The following is an 18,399-nucleotide window of genomic DNA, read 5'->3' as shown; positions in this document are numbered from 1 at the left end:
AAGCGGACTCTTTATTTCACTGATCGCTTTTTCAAAACCTTCCCCAAATTAATAGGCAGATGAGGCTTTTTTTTCTTCCTTTTTTTACACAAGTGACATGAGACAAACCCTTAAGGAAAAGTAATGATTTTGGGGTAATATTTTATCAGTCCCCTTTTCCCACTCCCATCCCAGCTTCGTCACGACGCAGTTTCAGCGTACCTGTGTTATGCCATACGTGAAATGAATGGATTATAGTTATAATCGTATAACCACCTCTCATCTGGAGGCGGGCACTGGTCTGACAGATGCAGTAGAAGCCTGACAGGACCCCCCCACACCCCCCACCCCCCCCCCCCCCAACTTCTGGTCCTGAACCAACCCTTGCAGAACAAGCCTGGCCATCTCTACACCGGTGCACCTCACCTGCTGAGCAGGGCAGGTCTCGCTCGCTTAGGAACACCGTGACCCTGACGCAGACGCTAGCGTAGGCTGGCGGTGGGTGCTGTGCCGTGCCCGAAGCTGCACCAGCTCGCCCTAGCGCTGTAGGAAGGCACCGGAGTGGAGCTGCCCCAGCCTCACATAAGCCCATCTCGACCCAAGCTTTCTCCACGAAGAGCCAAATGGAGATATTTCTGCACGTGTGGCAAGATTAATCTGCAGATGGACACCCAGAAAATGGGGGGCTGGCTGCCCATTTTCAGTAGCGCAGGTGTAACAGCAGAGTTTCCATGCTCCCACGGCACAGATCGCGTTTCAACGCCACCACCAGACTGCACAAGCACAGCGTTTAGCAATGCGGACTGCTGCCAGCAGCCTTTCTAACCCACAGTTATCCCATGCCAGCGGGAATGAAGTGGCTAATTCAGACGCAGCAGGCTTTCGAGACAGGCAATGCAATACTGCCCACTGCTCTCTCGTTAGCTGGTGGGCGGCGTGAGGATCTACTGCAGCTTCATTCAGCCCTCTCCATCACACAGCAACACGCAGAAGGAGCAGGGAAGGTAGAGGCTTAGATTCACAGAAAGGTTGTCATTTGACCGGGAATAAAAAGTCCTTCTCCAAGACCATCCCACTTGTACGAAGAGGCTGGAAAAGCTGTGAAGGTTTGTTTTAAGTTAAAATAGCTTACTGTGTCTTCAAGCTCCTGTTTGAGGTGATGTAGATCCCTGTGATGTTGCTCCTTCATTTGTTCAATAGCCATTTCTGCCTCTATGCTCATATTTAGCGGGTTGCAGTCTTCTGAACCAAGTCCTTTAAAAATAATTACATACATATTCTTGAAGCCCAGAGAGATACATTCTCAACAGAATTATTTCATCAATTTGAATTTGTTTAGGCAGCTACTTGCAGCTTCCAAATTCCCATCACACACACAGACAAGAAACTGCAAACGATTTCAGCTTTGAATACAGTACAGCAGCCGTATTCCACTTAACGTTAAATAGCAAGTGGTGTTTGAGTCTCACTGTGAAGGTTTGGGAAAGTTTTTATGTAATTGCCTCTCAGATGTTATCACAAATACCTACAGCACAGAAGTTGGTCATATAGGAGATGTGCGTTACCTTGGTCAGGCTCAATACCACTATTGCCATGACTTTTCATATCAATGTCAAACTCTTCCGACAGTGAGTTTTTCAGCGCCGGCCTGAGCACTTTGCCTTGGGCACGGTACTCCTCCAGCTCCGAGTGCAGCTCATCTATCTGGTCTTGCAGCTCCTGAGGGGGGGGGGGGGGGGCGGAAAAAAGAAGCCTGAGTGAAAGCAAACAAGGCAGCTGAGCATCTGTACATCAACCCACTTCCACGAGGAGACATTTAGGAAGGAATTACAGTAGGTACAGACTTGGCAATAATCCTGCCATCGTGGCACAGTTAGTCATCCTCCTATCAGCAAAACAACGCCCTTCTCCAGGTTCCAAACTGTGCAAATAACAGATGTGTTTCTTACTAAAAGAGCAGAAGCTTCTTCAGACTGAGCGCCTGTATTATATTTGCCTCTAAAGTATACTGTGCTCCAGGACCTTCCACTTTATTCCTTCTTCCTACGACCTTTTTTAAACACCAGCTTAGGAACATTTTCAAACGGTCGAGAAATACCTCCTCAAACACCATCTACTTGAAAAAAAATCGAATCAGAAGCAAAAGATCAAATTAGGAAAGAGATCTCCTCATTACTGCATTTACCATCTGGTGCTTCTGCCCACTCGCCGGCGGAATATCCCAAGTCTTTGTGCCAAATGCCGTGCGCTCAGCTCAATGAACAGGGTTTATTGAGGAAAACGAATCCCTGAATGTGTAAACACACAATTCTGCAGATTTCAGTGGTTCAGAAAGTGAACCTTGAATGCTGATTCATATCTGACAGTACTTAAAAAAAAAATCAATTGCATATTCAAACAACTTATTATCAACAAATATCAATTCAGCAAATATTTCTAGAAAGTTTTTGCTTTTAAACTGCAACTTCCCAAGAAAGCTACCGTGCTGTTTCAGATGAGACAGCCTTTTGCCAAGGCAGTCCCTTACTGAACGAAAAGGATCATGCAGAACAGATGAGCCGAATGCTCGTAACCACAGTAGTCATCAGAAAGTAGATATGTAAATAGATACTTGCAGGCCCACCTTAAAGAAGTATTTCAGCCATACCAGATTTGGGGAGGAGAAGACAAGCTTTACATTTTCAGTTTTATTTTAGGAAAATACTACTGTTTTGGAAACCACCAAAACTCGGGTATCTCTTATTTCTGCTGTTAGTTCCTGCAGCTCTGAATTCAAATTAGGGCAAAGTTTATTTCCTAAATCAAAAAAAAAAACGCTAGTGCACAACCGCGCAAGGAGTTGAGCCTGATGTACAGCTGGGGAACGAAGGAGGCTCCACAGACCCGATCCCAGCCCGCTCTTGTGGCACCTCATCCTCTTAGCTCAGCCGGTTGCCTCTGTGGCAAGAGCTTTCCACCCCCCCAAGAACTTGGATTAATGTAAAAAAAAGCCATTACGTAGGGAAAAAACCAGCAGCAGTGTATTGCTGCTCTGGGCTGCTGTTTGCAGCAAGGCTGTTCTCGGCGAACACAGGCAGACGGGTGCCGGGTCTCCAGCCCTGGGCTCCACTTACTCTGCACTGCCGCTCGTACTCGCTTCTCATCTGCGCCAGTCTCTCCTCCTGCAGGAAAAACTCCGCGCTGCTGGGATCCAGGTCACCAAACTGAAATGGCACGAACGGGATCCAGTTACTCTTCCACCAAACAGCCCTGCTCGTCACAGCCCCGATGCCATTCGCGAGCAGTCCTCCAGCCCGCGCCCCCTCCCCTCTTTTATTTTTAATTTTAAATACGGAAACTCTGCTTTCCTGCTGGCAGGGGACAATGAGCAACCTCCCTAACAAATACGAGCTGCTATCTCACCATAGCTCTCGTGCTAGCTTTGATTTCAGACCACAGCTTTCTAGCTCAGCATACGCACATCTCAGTTTGATAAATAATCCCCACTTTAAAGAACTCCGGAAAACAGATGCTGGGTGAGAATCCCAGTATACGAGCCTTTATCTATAGATGCACACGCACAGAAATACCTTTGGAGAAGCTGATATTTTGATGAGTTTATTGTAATACAACCACGATCAGCTGCTCACCTCGGTTTTCACCTAAGTTTAGCAGAGATGCCACGTAACACCTAACACCTCAGGTATCATCTTCCCTAGAAAGGACCTGCACGTTGGGTCTATCCAAAACTATGTGCTGGGGACAAAAAACCCGGCAGATCTGCGGGATGACTGCTTCACTGTAAGGCTCCCTACTCTTAATTAGTATAAAACTATAGCTAAGGTGGAGTATCTTTAATTTCCTTAACTGGAAGTCCGTCAGGAGGTCCGTGTCACAAGGTAGGCTGTGCCTTGGCCACATCTGGATAGGGACCCCCAGAGCCTCCGGCTATTAGTTAAATCAGCAGCTCGAGCGTAGTAACTCGGAAGCGATTTAATTCTGGATGCATACTGGGAAGAGGAGGATTTACCTTCTCAGCCAGGACGTTTTCCAAGTTCCGCTGCAGTTTGCCTGCCAAACTTTCATACTCGGCCAGTTTTTCTCCCGTTTCCAATAGCTCGCTTTCCAGGCGGCTGTTTTCCTGGACCAAACAAACAACCCCCCCCCCCCCCCAACAGCCTCAGCATTTGGAGAAAGAAAACATTAGGCACGTGGTAACTCATTCGAAAAAGAGTAATCTCCCAGTCAAGTCAGAGCACAACACTGCTACAGGCTTCAGCTAAAGATAGGAACTGTGAATTTGTTATCCACGCGTGTACAACCCTCTTGCCACAGCAAAACAGCAAGCGTGAACGCCGGGCCCGCAGCTGGCTCACAAACCCCACGCTCCCTGGCTCCTCTCACCTTTCAGGCCTCTGCTTCGGAAGGAGTATTTCACAGTTTTCCTGATGCTCACAGGACGCCCAAACCCTTCAAAAGCTGCTCTCCTGAACACCTGTACAGGTGCATTGGCTCCCTCTGACTGCCAGCACTGACGGTGCTGTTTGTAAGACACCACCATCACCATTAACTTTTGCCCGGTTTTAAAAAAAAAAAAATTAAATTATATGGTTATGCAGCTGTCAGATTCAGAAAAAAGTTGTGACTTAAGTGTTTTCTAAAAAAAAAAAAATGTTGGAAAAGTATGTGAATCTGTGGGGTCACGGGTGAATAATGCCATTGCATTAGGCAGCAGATGCTGTTATTCCTTCGGATAAACTAAACTCACTCTAGATTTTTTTTTTAAGCAATATTTTAAGCTTTGTAAAGATGTATCTCCCAGCTGGACAGCCCATCCAATAGCTGTACACATGCACATGCTGCACATGATGGCAGCAGAGACTTGAAATGGAGCCTTACAAACCCAAGGAGTAACCTATCGAGGTGACCCAAAAAACAATTCTCATGGATATGCCTCTACCTTACCGCTAAAATTACTTTCAGGCAGCTCAACACGCACTGTAACACATCCTCTCAACAAGGACTACGTTGCAAGCGTCGCTCCCCACTTCTGGGCATCCTTGCCTTTTTGGGGGGAAAACGCCGGCTGCATTTAGTCCCCCTGTTACCTTCAGGGAAAGGGCCAGGCGGTCCCGAATGTAGTTCTCATCGGTTTTCAGCTTTTCTATCTCCTGCTCCAGCTCCAGCCGCTGTTTATTAGCCTGCTGCAGGATTTGCTCCCGCTCTCTCCGGAGCTCGTTCTTTAAAGCTGCAATTCGTTCCTTGTACTCCTCGTCCAGCTTCCTACAAAGGCATCGGAAGTAAGAAGAGCTTGTAAGAAGAAGCAGGCGGCAGATACCGCTGCGAGTGAAGCTTGGTGGTAATCGGCAGGCACGAAGCCGTTACCTCCGTCAGAGTCCCTGCAACGCCGCAGCAGTGATCCCAAAGAGGAGGGAAGGGGTGAACCGGGACACCGTACCTGAGGTTGTACTCGTTCCGGCGCTCAATCGCGGCGTGGTGGTCGTCCACTTCGGAGGCCATCAGGGATTTCAGCTTTTCGGCTTTTTCCAAGTCTGACCGCAGCTTCTCTTTCTCTCTGGCCACTTGGTCAACCCTCTCCCTAGGGTAAGCACAGCCGGCCTGGATTAGGTCACCCCTCCCGGCTCCCCCAGAGAAGGTACTTGCAAGGGGCTTGTGAGAGAAGAACAGCTCAGAAAGCTCTCCAAGGGCCTTTTATCATCAGCTGCGTTTAGTCACTAGATGTGAACTTGCACACATAGCTCTGGACCTGTCTTCATATCCCCACAGGTCCCGAGACCTCAACACGTGAACTCCTCAGCTGTGGTCTAGCCCCCCGAATCGCAGCGCTATGCTGTTTTGCCAGGCCGCTTTCTGCCCCATTTACTTGTTCTCATCATGTTATTACCTTCACCGCTTCACCCTTACCCCACATCCAGTCTGGTTTTGATCACAAGTTTGTAAGATCTGCTACACGGAGCAGGTTTCTTGATGGGAACTTGACAACAAATCTCTCCACTGAGCGAATGTAAAAAGGCGTTCAGACACGTAGATGCCAACAAGCAGTGGGAAGCCTCATCTCGTGAGGTTTCACCCAAGCGAAGCGGGCAGCTTGCAAGCACAAGCGGTAAGCCAACGAGTAACAGGACACGTGCAGTCTTAATGACCAGCAAAAGTCATCTGTCGTGTTGCACGGAGGCGGATGCATAAGCTGATAAATACCTAAACTATTCAGAGATATACAGCACAAACAAAGCACCGCTAACAGCTGGAGCTTGTGCACGTGGCAGATGGATGCAACGGTCACACAACAGGAACGAGCCAATGCAAAACTGAGGGTGCAATGCTTAGAGCAGGGGTCTCCAAAGTGGGGTGGACGAGATGATCCATTGGTGTGTGGGAAGAAATATTTGAGCTTCAGTAGTAGATGTATATAATTTATAAATTAACAAATACACATACAGGGAAAGATATACGGGGAAATGTTACCCATCCCCTACATTCTCTCACTGGAGAAGCCTGCATGGCAAATCCAGTGCACAGTCAAACTGTGTTGACTTTCATACGAAAAAAGCGGGGGTGCATGGTGTTTTTGTACCTCACTCACACCTCTATCACAGGGCAAAACCTACGTAACACTACCGCAAGAAATCGGTCAGGATTAAAGGCACTGCTTATCAAATTGCACCAGCCTCTGTCTTAAGGTTTGCATTCCTTGGCCATCGATGGCCACTGCAGGTTGCAATGACCACTTCCAGACTGCAGAGCGGGGCTGGAAGCAGCCTGCTGCTTTGATTTTTTTTTTTTTTTTAATATATTTTTCTGCAATACTTGGGTTTGAGTGTTTTACCCATGCAAAACGAGAGCTGAACGTTTCTCACCAAGCTAACGGAGAACCTAACCTTCCAGCGAAACGGCAGTGCCACTTGGCGAGGTGCTACGAACTGCCATTAATCAGCGGCTACTGAAGCCCCTGCTTGGCAAAACGGCGAGGGCAGCGGGGGAGCGGCAGAGCCGGCCATCCTGGTGACTTACAGCAAGTGTCTGATCTCGGTTTTGAAGCTCGCCAGGGCTGCCTGGTGGACTCCGTTCTTGGTTATTAAAAGCTCATTTTCTAGCGCCAGCGTCAGCTCTGTCAAGTTCACCTTCCCATCCAAGCTGAAATCCAAAGCCTGCAAAACACCACAGCGTTAGAGCAGAACGAGCTTCCCCGCCCTGCAGGAGCCTGCGGACATTTGTACGTGAAGTGACAGAATAAAATGAGGAGGCTCAGAAGAAGATCTCTGCTTCCCGATTAATCTGTCACGAATGACTTTGGGGCAGTAAACCAGACATCTCTGCCACCTTCCTACGTTAAAGAGCTGCCGCCAGCTGGGGAGACGGAGAGTGTCCTGGTTGTGCTGCAAGACCAACAAGAAACTAAGCCCACCCCTGATTAAAAGTATTAACTCTCTAGGGGACCTAACCACACCGGCCTTTTTACATACTCAAATTCTGCAAGAAAGCGGTTGAAGATGTTCATGTTAAACAAAACCAGCTCTTGCAATAGAGACAACGCAGGAGAAGCCTTGCAGGAGGTATTTGATAGCAAAGATCCCACCTCTTCGAAAATAAGTTATCAGCGACTGCTTGTAATTTCCTTCAACCTAACTCTGCAGGAGCACAAAGCGGAGCACAGAAGGGGCGGTGGTGGGGCTGAAACACTGCGAACACTGGAGGAACCACCCCGGTGACACCGGTAACAAAGCAAGTTACCGGTGGAAAGCAACAAGCAGAAGAGCAGGTAAAGGTGTACCACCCAAGTCTGGTGAAAGCAGTACCAGGTTATCAAGCTGGCCTGCACGAGCCCAGGCGACAAGTGAGTTTTAAAGCCTGAGCATCCACAGCGTGGATGTTTAACACCCACGCAGACATTAAATGCCAAGAGAAATCTGCCATCATCGCTGCCGGGATCCCAGCAATGGTCTCGGAATAGACACGTGAAATTATCTTCCACCCACAGCTTCTAGCGAGGCAGACAGGGAAGGGGTTTGCTTCAGGTATCCGATTTGCAGCCCACGTTACCCTTCTACTCTGTATAACAGAACGCTAATTACTGGGCAGGGTTTCAAGTGCTGTCCTCCACCTCAGCACAAGCAATAATTCAGGTCATCCCAGCGCTAAAAGGTGGAGCTATTCAGCGAGGTAAAGGAATTAAATTGCTTTCTACAAATATAGGTGACCTCTTCGAGCTAAGCTGGAAGTCACATTACATTTTTATCATTAACTTCTAGCTCTCTGGGATGCACCATCATTTCAATAAAGGAAATTATTGGAAATTTCCCAGAACAGTTAGATTCTTGTCACTAGCACTGGGAATTTTAAAGGGGAAAAAAAAATAATCCAGCTACAGTCCAGCATCCTACACTGGGGAAAAAAAAACCCAAAAGCAAAGAAAAGGGGTGAGATAGAGCTGCCGGTTACCTTCAGGATCTCCTGGCTGTTCTCTATGCCCTCCCGGTGCCAGCAGTCGAGGACGCCCTCCACGCAGCCGTAGCCCATCCCATCATCCAGGCTGGAGAAGAGGCAGAAGCCGACGGTGCTGGGCATGGCCGAGGGGGTGGTCATGCGCCTCCCGCTTTCATCAAAGGACTGCCGAGAGAGGGGAGAGGGTGCGACGGGGCACGGGCAGAGCCAGGCATCTGGCCACCCCGTGACGAGAAAGGCTTATAAATGTAATTTCGCCAACAGTACTCTGGAGATTAGAGATTAAGGTCTGCTTTTCCTCACTGCCAAGCAAATACCCGGCAGGAGCGCCGCTGCTGACCTCACGGCACCGCACCGCACCCCGGTGCTTGGGATTTAAAATAAATCCGAGGAGGAACAGTTTCAGAACCGCCCTCAATACTCCAAAAGCGTTTTCCGCTATCCATTTTTGGTTTCAAGTGTCACCTCCCCTCGAAAGGCTGCAGGGAGCACGTGCACAGGTACCTTTGCTATAGCCCTCAGCTTCCAGGCAAAGATAGGTAGTAGATTTCAAACTCTCAAATAAAAAAAATAATAAGTTAGAGATGCGGGACCTGCATGCCCACCGTCTCCAGCCTACCCCAGGCCACCGCTTCCCCCTGCATCCAGCTTATACCATTTACTTACTGCACTTCACAGCTTGCAAGAGCCATCTCCCAGCCACGCTACTTTAAGGGGGAGCCGTCTCCCTTTTATCCTGAGGGTGTTTCCTGCGTTATTCCCCACAGCCCCCAACACATCCAGAGGGAGCCTGCAGCAGCTTCACCCCATCGCTCTCGCTCGGGGCGGAGGCAGTCGTGCCCGCAGGGCTGCTGCGCTCACTGGGGCATCCCTGGCTCTGCTCCGCTCCCCGGCGGGGCAGGGCAGGGGAGCAGCGGCTCACTGCCACCACCTCCAAGGCTGCCCCACCACAGGGACAAACGTGGAGGATGAGGAGGAGACCGGCTAGGTCGAATTTGCCCAGGACTTCTCCCCCTCCTCCTGCTTTTACCCCGGGATCCGCCTCAGTTTCTCACCTGCATGGAGAGGTGTCGTTTCAGCTGTCTGTACGGAGTAGACGCTGAGGGTGTCAGCGACTTTCCATTTTTAAACAAGCCGTAGAAGAAGTCCTCTACGCTCATGGTGCCGTCTTGCTCCAGGTTATGGAGCACCTCTTCAAGCACCTGCAAGCAGCAGGGGACAGAAATCACATCTGCTATTGCCAAAAACACCGCGGTAACAATTTGGCACACCAGAAAACGTCCTATTCCCTAAGGCTCTACAAAAAAAGAGCAAAGCAAGAGTTACCTGGTACACTGCATCGGCCTAACACCGGTACAGCAACCTTCGCATAGAAAATTGCAGAGCCACATACGCTACCAAAATCCTGCCTGTAAAAGCGTGTAAGCTCCTGGTCATCTTGGAGCCTCCGTCTTGCGAGGCAGCACGAAAACCCTTGTTTCATTCTGCTCTCAAGACAGGGTGACCTCAGGAATTCAGTACAAGGTAGTGAGGCAGATGCCAAAACCCCAGCAGCTTGTGAAGTGACCAGGCAAAAAACCATAGTAAGACACCGCAAGGTTATAATAAGTCGGTTTTATGCTTCAGGGCAGTCGGCTTTCTGAAAAGCGAGACCAACCTTATTAGGACCAGAGATGTTAAGACTAGTCCCTCACTATTTCTTTGCCTACAGTTTGTTTTTTCCATTTTCTGCCTTAATATCCTGAAAAAGTTTTGTTGCAAATGCTGCAAAGGAATACCTGCTCAGAAACACGTTTTACGAAGGGAATGATTACAAGCCATGTTATTTTAAGATGCAAAACAGTCTGATTTTTTTATAAAACTAAATCCTAAATTGACAAGAGACTTTTTTGCTAAAGGAATAATTTTCTTGCGGACTCCTCCTGGAGGACAGAAACTGCCCGCAGGCCTTCTCAAAGTCAAAAGCAACCATCTATGTATATTTTAACCCATATTTACTGTCTAGTTAGAAGACTTCTGGGATTAAGGAGACATGCTTGGAATCTAGGATATGTTTTTAAACTCCGGTTTACTCTGCGATTGCATGAGAAGACACGTACGCTATGGTGTCAGTAAGGCTGGCAGCTGCCTTCTACTAGAGCAGCCTCCCACGTCTGATGGTTCGACACCAACAAACTCGCTGGAAAGCCACGAGCTGGAGCTGAAAACCACTTTCTAAGTAGCGACCTGTTAACCAGCACTTGTGCTTTAGGCCTGCGGTCAACCACAGGACAGACTTTGTGGGGGCCACGCTACAACCCAGGCACGCACACTGGCGCGAGTGGGTCCGTACAGGGCCACTCACCTCCCCGGCCGCTGTTCGGAGCCCATACTGCTCACAAATGGAGATGAGCTTTTTCCTGTTCAGGTGGCCGTCTCTGGTGATGCCGAGGTGCTCGCAGACCTCCTGCAGTTTCTCCTCTATCCAGTCCGGGGTGGGCAGCGATGCTCCAGGGGAGGAGTTCAAGTCATCCGGGTTCCAGAAGCGCAGCTGCCCTAGAAACGGGGGAAACTGCTCTGGTTTCTGCCCATCCGCTGCACATGAGTGACCACCAGAAGACGTGGGGACTTGCTGCTGCAAGTCCTTGCTCATCAGACCCCGTGGGACCATTTGCCTTACCTCATCCTGCTCAGAGCACACTTGTAATTTTGGGGTACGGCTACCGGCACCAGCATAGCTATCGGACTATACCAGAAGGAGCAGATCCTGTTCAGCATTAAACCTGCATGCGCTACCACAGACGAGGGAACCCCACATCCAGGCGCAGGGTGAGCTGCAGCCAGGTCCACGGCCAGGAGGATCTCCGGGGGCGTGGATGAGTCCAATGGCCAACGTGGGCTGGCGGCCAGGGGAAGCACAGCCCTGCCGCCTTGGCCACTGGCATGCATGGAGAAGGGACCCCTCCTCTTCTGGACAGTTATGGGATCAAGGGAGAGGACTGAGCAAGTTGCATATCCGTATATACCTTGACCAGGTCGAGAACTTCAGTGGTTGCCTGTCTCCATAAATGTCACCCCCCAGGTGGAGCTGCCTAAACTCCCATCCCCTTTGAATGTAAACTGTAGTGTATGTTTTGATCTAAGTACTTCCAAACATCCCTTCAAGGGAAGAAAAAAAAAACCCAATAGCCTTCAGCTGAACACATTTCCTCTACCTCCAGCAAACACCTGGAGTGCAGTCTCACCCAGCTGGAAACGTTCACAGAGCTACTAGACACAAAACAGTCAGAGCTTGCTCAGCTGCAAGGCCACCTCCTTGCATCTACCACCTCATCCTGGGGCTGGAAAAGTGGCTTTTGAAGCAAAAATTTGGTCTCGTTGGACAGGGTAGAGGATAGAGAGCCGCTGAAATACGGAAGAGGTGTTGAAGCAATTAAAAGCTGCGTGGCTTAGTTATAAACACATCTTTGCGTGCTGCGGGTTGTGCTGAGGGTTGGTGCCAAGGCCTGCCAGCCCGGTGACAGGAGAAGCGCTCAGAGGAGCTCGCCACGACACTGTTAGCTAATGTTGTGGGGTCCCCCGCCAGCATCCCTACCTGAACCAGCAGTAGAAAAATCTTTGGCCGCATCCCGGAGCAGAGCGGGATGTGTCCCACTGCTATCCCTGCTCAGTCCCCAAGCCCCACAAGCTGTGTCCGTGCGGGACAAGGAGCAGGGCGGGATGAGGAGCCTCTCCACACCCCAGGGGTCAGCCCGCTCTCCCTTGCAGGACAATTAGGAAAGATTTAATGACTGGTCCGTGCTGACATCTAGTGCCTACCGTCCTCCACTACAGCCAGCAGCCCCACAGCACCCAGGGCAGGAGTGGGGACCAGGACCAGCCCCAGCTGCTGCTCTGGGGGTGCTGGGGCCAGGGAGACTGGGAGCGCCTACAGCAGAGCAGCCTCTGCACCGGACAGGAGGAAGAAAAGAGGGCAGAGAGAGTAAGGCACAAGACTGTGTCCTCCAAAGAGCCCCACTTTGGCTTTCATTCCCAGCTCGGGGCTTGCTTGCTCCATGCACACCTTCCCGAGCTCTGCTCTGAGCCAGGCTGGGACTGCTCGGCACACCCAGCTGGCCTGAGACCATCTTAAAGTGCTCTTCTGATTCACCTTTAAAGCTGAAAAGAGAATACGCCCATACAGGTGCTGCTGTTAGCTCTTACCCTCGGCCTCGTACTCCTCACTGTCTCGCGTCTTCCAGTGCTGGGGAGAAAACAAAAGGTTCCCGAGTTATTACTGTTGCAAGACATCACCCGTATGAAAGAGGCTCTGCGATCAGCATCAAACGAGCTACACGGCTCCAGCAACACCACCAGGCTTTCATCTCCCCGCTCCCCACGGGCTGGGCTGGCAACGCACAGCTCTTTGATGCTGCCCGTTTCTGGCACGCAAGGTGCTTTGGTGGGAATAAACCACAGCTGCAGCAAAAGACACCAAAAGCCCCGCAAATGACCCACGAGAGGTGACAGATCAGAGTCCGGCAGGTTGATCGGGAGGGAGAGATTTGCCCTCCAAGCAAACCATGCTGCTTGTCTTAGAGGTGTCGATGGTCAGGATGATGAGGATGCAGGGAAGATCATGAGCTGCATACAGGCACCATCTGAATTTGGGTTATCCTTTCCTTCCAGCACCCTATTTTCCCATTGCAGAATGGCTACCTGCAGCCCACAGGTCTTGTACGCAGCTGGCCTGCAAGCCGGGACGTGAGCACGGCACGCTCCGAGTCTCGAGCATCCCCATCGCGGGTAGCCCTTGACAGAAACCTGCACGGCGTAACACCATCCCACGGCCCCGCTCCCCTCTGCGGGCAATCGCATGTCACCCATGCCAGCCGCAGAGCCCGTGCGTCCCGGGCACTGGGGAACACGCATCCACAGCGGGTAATTAAACCGCAACGAACCCACCAGCGCGATCGGGACATCTGCTTCCAGAGCACGTGCGATTTGGGAAACGAAGCTTTTGCTGCTTTATGCTTTCCCTTTTGACACGGGGGACCCATCTGCCTGCAGAGCTCAAGGGCCAGCAGCCCTCGCTCAGCCAAACCCGCTCCAAAATGCCTCCACTAACCGTAGCTCTAGGTCAGGAGGCAGAGCCGTGCTGCCAACAAGCTCTCCGCTGAGCTAGCTAGAGAAAAAAAAACCCAAACAAACACGCTCTTTGCTGGTCTTAAGCCATCCCGCTTCCTCTGTGGCAATACCACATCGGCTCAGGCGGCACCGGGAGCAGGGCAGAAGTACATTGTTTAAAATGATTTTCTCCCATGTACTACATGTTGCCTTGTCTCTACCGCCCTTGTACCGGCCGAGGGTATTTACTCGCACACAACGCCCAGCGATATTAACTTCTGGTTTAGCAACAGCGTCGGCAGATGTTACTTCTCCACCGTTACAAGCGGATACTGCTGCGTGCACGTGACCGATGGATTTGAAGTCAAAGTCACCCAGGACATAAAGAGGCTCTAAATCATCATGTAAAAGTTCAATACGTCTCATTCAGATTACAGCTAAAAGCCATTAATCTACAACGTTACCATGGAAACTGGATTAGGTCACTGGACTGTTTTTAGCTCCGCTGCTTGCTCCCGTTTCATCTGCTGGACCATACAAGGGCCGTTCGCTGCCGCCGCAGCATCTCAGTGTACCCCTCTGCTTTTGGGGCCAGTCACAGGGCAGGAATCGGGGAGAGCCTCGGACGGAGAGGGGGGCTCAACCTTTGCTTTCCCAGGCGGGCTTCAGGCAGAAATCGGCCTGGCAGAGGCAGGTCACAGGCAGGGCTGGAACCTGCGGCTCTGCTGGATGCTCTGGACAAAGCCAAGAACATACAGAATACTGCACTAGAAAGCTGCGGGTTTTGGCCCAAACAAGGGCAGTCCAGCTAGCACCCCCGTCGAGGCATTAGGGTGGCAGATTCCTGGTTTGCCTGATAAGCCATCAGGACAAGCACGCAAAAAAGCAGGAGCTGAGGCAACAGGTACCGTCAAATTACCGTCTGCAAAGGCAGAAAACAGCCTGTGTTCCCAAAAACGCGTGAGTTGACACCATCCCAGCCCATAAGTGCCCGTACATATGCAACAGCCAACTTGGGGCTGGGAGAAGGTATCTTTGGGTGCCAGACAGAGCTACCACCCTGCAGCCTTGTCCTTGGGTGGGGGGCACCGAGGGGAATCTGGGCAGTGATGCTCAGAAGGGGGGGTCCACTGCTGCGTCCGAGTCTTTTTGCATAAGCAACGTATATATTTTTATATAGAATCAGACCTAAGCCATTTCGCACCAGAACCTCTCACTTCAAGGACTCGCCTCAAAACCAAGAGCCCCAAACCAACAGCACACGGTAACTCCATAAATACCAACAACCTGAAGAGGCTGAATATAGCGGGGGGTGGGGGGCTGCGGGCTGGTAACCCACTGCCACCGACCCCAGGGAGCTCGCGTGACCTCCCTCCCCGTGCCAGGGCCCCGCGGCGGAGGGCGAGGGGGGTCCCTTTGTGCAGCGGGGGCTTGAGATCGGCCACCGCCGGCAGGAGGACAAAGCGGGGCCGGGGCGGGGGGACGGCGCATCCCGATGTCAGGCACGGCATTGTTTCCCCGGCCCCGGTGGTGTTACAGCTGGATGCGGGTCACACACATCGGCAGGCCGCGCGCGGGAGCGGCGATCCCAGGAATGCATTATTATTTGGGCAGGCGCGTGCTTGGCCGGGCTGAGGAGCAGATGGCCGCGACTTTCAATGCTCGTTGCCCTCCAGCCCGGGGCCCGGGCGAGCATCTGCAGCTTGTGCCGTTTGCTCACGGTGGCCTCTCCCCCCCCCCCCCCCCCCCGCCATCTGCTTCAGCGAGACAGACCTTTGTTCTCCCCCAGAATATATTGCTAATTAAAATGATGATCAGGAGCACACGCTGAGACTGTTCTGCTTTACACGCGGCAAGGTGAGCCTTCGCACCAACGCTGACGGCCCCCATCTCTCCCTCCCTGCATGCTTGCCCAGAGATAAGCTCGCTGGTCTGAGCAGCCGGAGCAGAGACCCCTGAAAGACGGCAAATCTCCACAACCCTCTATGCAAATTGCCTTCAGCTGCAAAGCACCAGAGTCACATCATAAATTCACTTTTTTGGGGGGGAGCAAGCACTATCCTGAGCTGTTATTTGCAGATCCCGGCTTTACAAGACAGTTGCACTTCGGGAGCCTCACATTTGTACATCAAGGACCTGAAGACGGAGAGTTTCAGCCCGACCCTCCCAGAAGGTTTTGCTCCGAGAGGCCGTGCCATGCTGGAAACCACTCTGCAGAAGCAAACACATGGCTGTCTGGGGAGCGAGCGGCTTCAGCGGGCACTGAAGGGACAGAGCTGGGACATGACAGCGGTTTCTATGACCTGCAAGTAGGAGGGACCTTTCCCAGAGCAGAGCCAGCAGCTGGAGAAGGGGAAATGACAGATGTCCTGCGCTAAGGTCTGAAAGTCAGCATGGCCTTAGGACTGGCCACGTCTGGCTGCGTACCCAGGGGTGCGCTGCTGGGAACCCCCTGAGCCAAAGGGTGCTGCTGCCCTACCACCAGTTTGGGGTCGGTACCCCACGGCTCCCCATCCCAACCCTGCACCACCACCATTGCACGGATCGTCAGGCGTAATGCAAGGCGAAAAGGAAACGAAAGCAAGGTCACGGCACTTCCCAAGCACACTTGGCCAGCTCTCAGCTGGGCTTGAAAGCCCACCAAGACTCATCACCCATATCAAGAATTTAGGACAAACTCAAGCGGCAGCTGGGGCCGGAGACGCACAGCTTTAACCACCACAAGCCTTCACGGTGCATTTCTAGGCGCTTTCATGGCTGCAGCTCCATTAGCACCACATCCATAAAGCCGCCAGAGCCACTCGTTTCTCATCACCCATTAGCCTAGTAACACCCGTGGGGACAAACTCGTGTGGGTCAGAGGGAACCTCGGGACCCCTGCACCACCCTCTGCTCACGGCAGGGTCAATGCTGAATTCAGACCTGGCTGCTCATGATTTTGTCCAGTGGCACCTGGAAAGCCACTGGGGATGGAGATCACGGAGCCTCTCTGGGCAGCCGATCCCACACACAGACCAGCCCTCCAGCCTCTCCTCTCGTGTTTACAGAGATGAGAAGGGGAAGGAAGCCTCTCAGACAGAGCCTGAGCCCTTTTAATTGGCATCGGTTGAAAGAAAGCACCAATTAAACCACACTGCCCCAGTTCTCAGGCCGGCAAAACACCCTGGGCTGGAGGCAGGCTTGCAGAGTGCAGGCAGCAGCGTGTTTATACGCGCAGCAGAAGAAACCTAGGCGAAAAGCTGCTAGTTGTGCCGAGCCCCAAGAAGTCGATGCTTCAGGAGTCTCCAACGCTGCCCGGTGTTTCAGCCCCGGGACCCCCAATGCCTTCAAGCAACTAATTTCTGTGCTACCAAAAAAAATCTTCTTTTAGAGACAAGACAGTAATGCTGATAAAGATGAAAAATGGGGATTTTTACAAATTTATCCTGATTTTTGCTCAGGCTGCAAGAGAATTAGCCATCCCATCCACTGCAAAAGGTGCAACAAGAGGTCCCACCAGGAGACTGATGCAGCCAACAGGGAGCACAGCGTGGTTACGTACCAGTTGAGTTAATTGACTGACCTTGTTAATAGACTAACCTTTTACACCTCCTTGACAGCTAAAACAGAGGAGTAAGATTAGAGTGGCCTCTTCTATCGAGGGCATCGCTTCCCTGGGGGTCGTGGGTGGATTAACACTGATTTCAAGGTCAGGGCAGCCCACGTGGCCGGCACCAGGAGATGGATGAGCATCCCTGTGGCGGTGAGCAAAGGTTACCGAGAACAGGATAAAGAAGCTGGCTCTGGCAGAAAAGTTTTTCTTCAAGTTTTTTTTTTTAATTTATTTTTAAGCTCAGCTGCATAGGAATAACACTGGAAACTTGGAAATTTCTCCCTTGCTTCCCCATGCAGGGTTGGGCACCCCCCCTACACAGCTGGCTGCAGGGCCCCCCCATCTCTAGGAAAGCACAAGTGAAGCGCCAGGAGACAGAGGAGGGGAGAAAGCAGCAGCATTTCTCCTTCCCACTGGAAAACTCCCACCGTGCGCTCCTGAACACGCAACGCTGAATCAACAATACTTGGCAAACCGAGGCAGGCTGGAACGAGCCCCACACCAAGGCAACGCTGCTGTGGCCGTACGCTAACGCATGCCACCAAACCCAGCCACGCGTCACCTTTTGTTTTTCTGTTCTGGAGAAGCAAGAGGAGATTCTGGGGTGGAAAGCACTAGCACAAAGAGAGCCACTAATTTTGATCACAAAACCCAGGGCGGGGGGAATCTGGATTTTGAGCAAGCATATGTGCAGGCATGCGTGGGGCATGGGGGCTGCTGAGAGCTGTGCGGCTCCTGGGACAGTCAGCCTTTTCTTTTCGTGTAGGAGCACGCAAGCTGTTTGCTGGGAAAATAAAATGCAGAGGACTGACCAGAGAAGCTGGTGGCTCTGGATTCAGGGCACTGTCCCGAGGCAGCTGCCTGCTGCGGAGCTCTGCCGCTCACCACCACCCCTCTTCCCCCATCCCTTCTACCAGAGAGCGCCGGAGCCACGGCCAGGTATTTGCAGATGAGCTAATAGATGAGGACATTCTCCTTCTGCTCGCTTAGCTCCCGGCCCACCCTTCATTAGCCATGGAGGCAGCGTTGCAGTCCTTATTTGCTTAATTGCTGGCCCGCGCCGCAGCCAGGGGCGTGGGGAGGCCAGCGGCACCGGCACCCGGCGCACATCACCATGCTGCCGCGCGAGCCCAGCCCCTCCCCGGCTTCCCACGGCAGCCCGCCTGCCGATGGGAATTCGGGGCTGGAGCAAGGGAGGTGCCGCCTGGCACGGCTGATCCCTAGGGACAGGCGAGGAGGGCGGCCATCGCCTTTGCTGGGACAACCTCAAGGACATCCAAACCACCTTAGGCCGGTGTGGG

General features: G+C 51.9%; 1 protein-coding gene across 2 annotated transcripts in view; it reads right to left on the bottom strand.

Annotated features, from left to right (window-relative positions):
• Nucleotides 1–18,399, bottom strand: part of NIN (ninein) — a 63,702-nt gene that overhangs the window by 24,915 nt on the left and 20,388 nt on the right. For both annotated transcript variants that reach the window (XM_076345780.1, XM_076345781.1), the window contains exons 5-15: nucleotides 12,604–12,643; nucleotides 10,766–10,956; nucleotides 9,477–9,623; nucleotides 8,419–8,586; nucleotides 6,991–7,127; nucleotides 5,417–5,557; nucleotides 5,067–5,241; nucleotides 3,989–4,099; nucleotides 3,093–3,182; nucleotides 1,545–1,698; nucleotides 1,112–1,233 (exon numbers count right to left, since the gene is read on the bottom strand). In XM_076345780.1, the coding sequence (XP_076201895.1) occupies nucleotides 1,112–1,233; nucleotides 1,545–1,698; nucleotides 3,093–3,182; nucleotides 3,989–4,099; nucleotides 5,067–5,241; nucleotides 5,417–5,557; nucleotides 6,991–7,127; nucleotides 8,419–8,586; nucleotides 9,477–9,623; nucleotides 10,766–10,956; nucleotides 12,604–12,643 (1,476 nt within the window). The remainder of the gene's footprint in view (nucleotides 1–1,111; nucleotides 1,234–1,544; nucleotides 1,699–3,092; nucleotides 3,183–3,988; nucleotides 4,100–5,066; nucleotides 5,242–5,416; nucleotides 5,558–6,990; nucleotides 7,128–8,418; nucleotides 8,587–9,476; nucleotides 9,624–10,765; nucleotides 10,957–12,603; nucleotides 12,644–18,399) is intronic.

The sequence above is a fragment of the Aptenodytes patagonicus genome, chromosome 7 (genome assembly GCF_965638725.1).
Source record: "Aptenodytes patagonicus chromosome 7, bAptPat1.pri.cur, whole genome shotgun sequence".
Classification (NCBI taxonomy): Eukaryota; Metazoa; Chordata; class Aves; order Sphenisciformes; family Spheniscidae; genus Aptenodytes; species Aptenodytes patagonicus.
The sequence above is the reverse complement of the archived record's forward strand: the minus strand, read 5'-3'. Positions and strand labels throughout refer to the sequence as shown.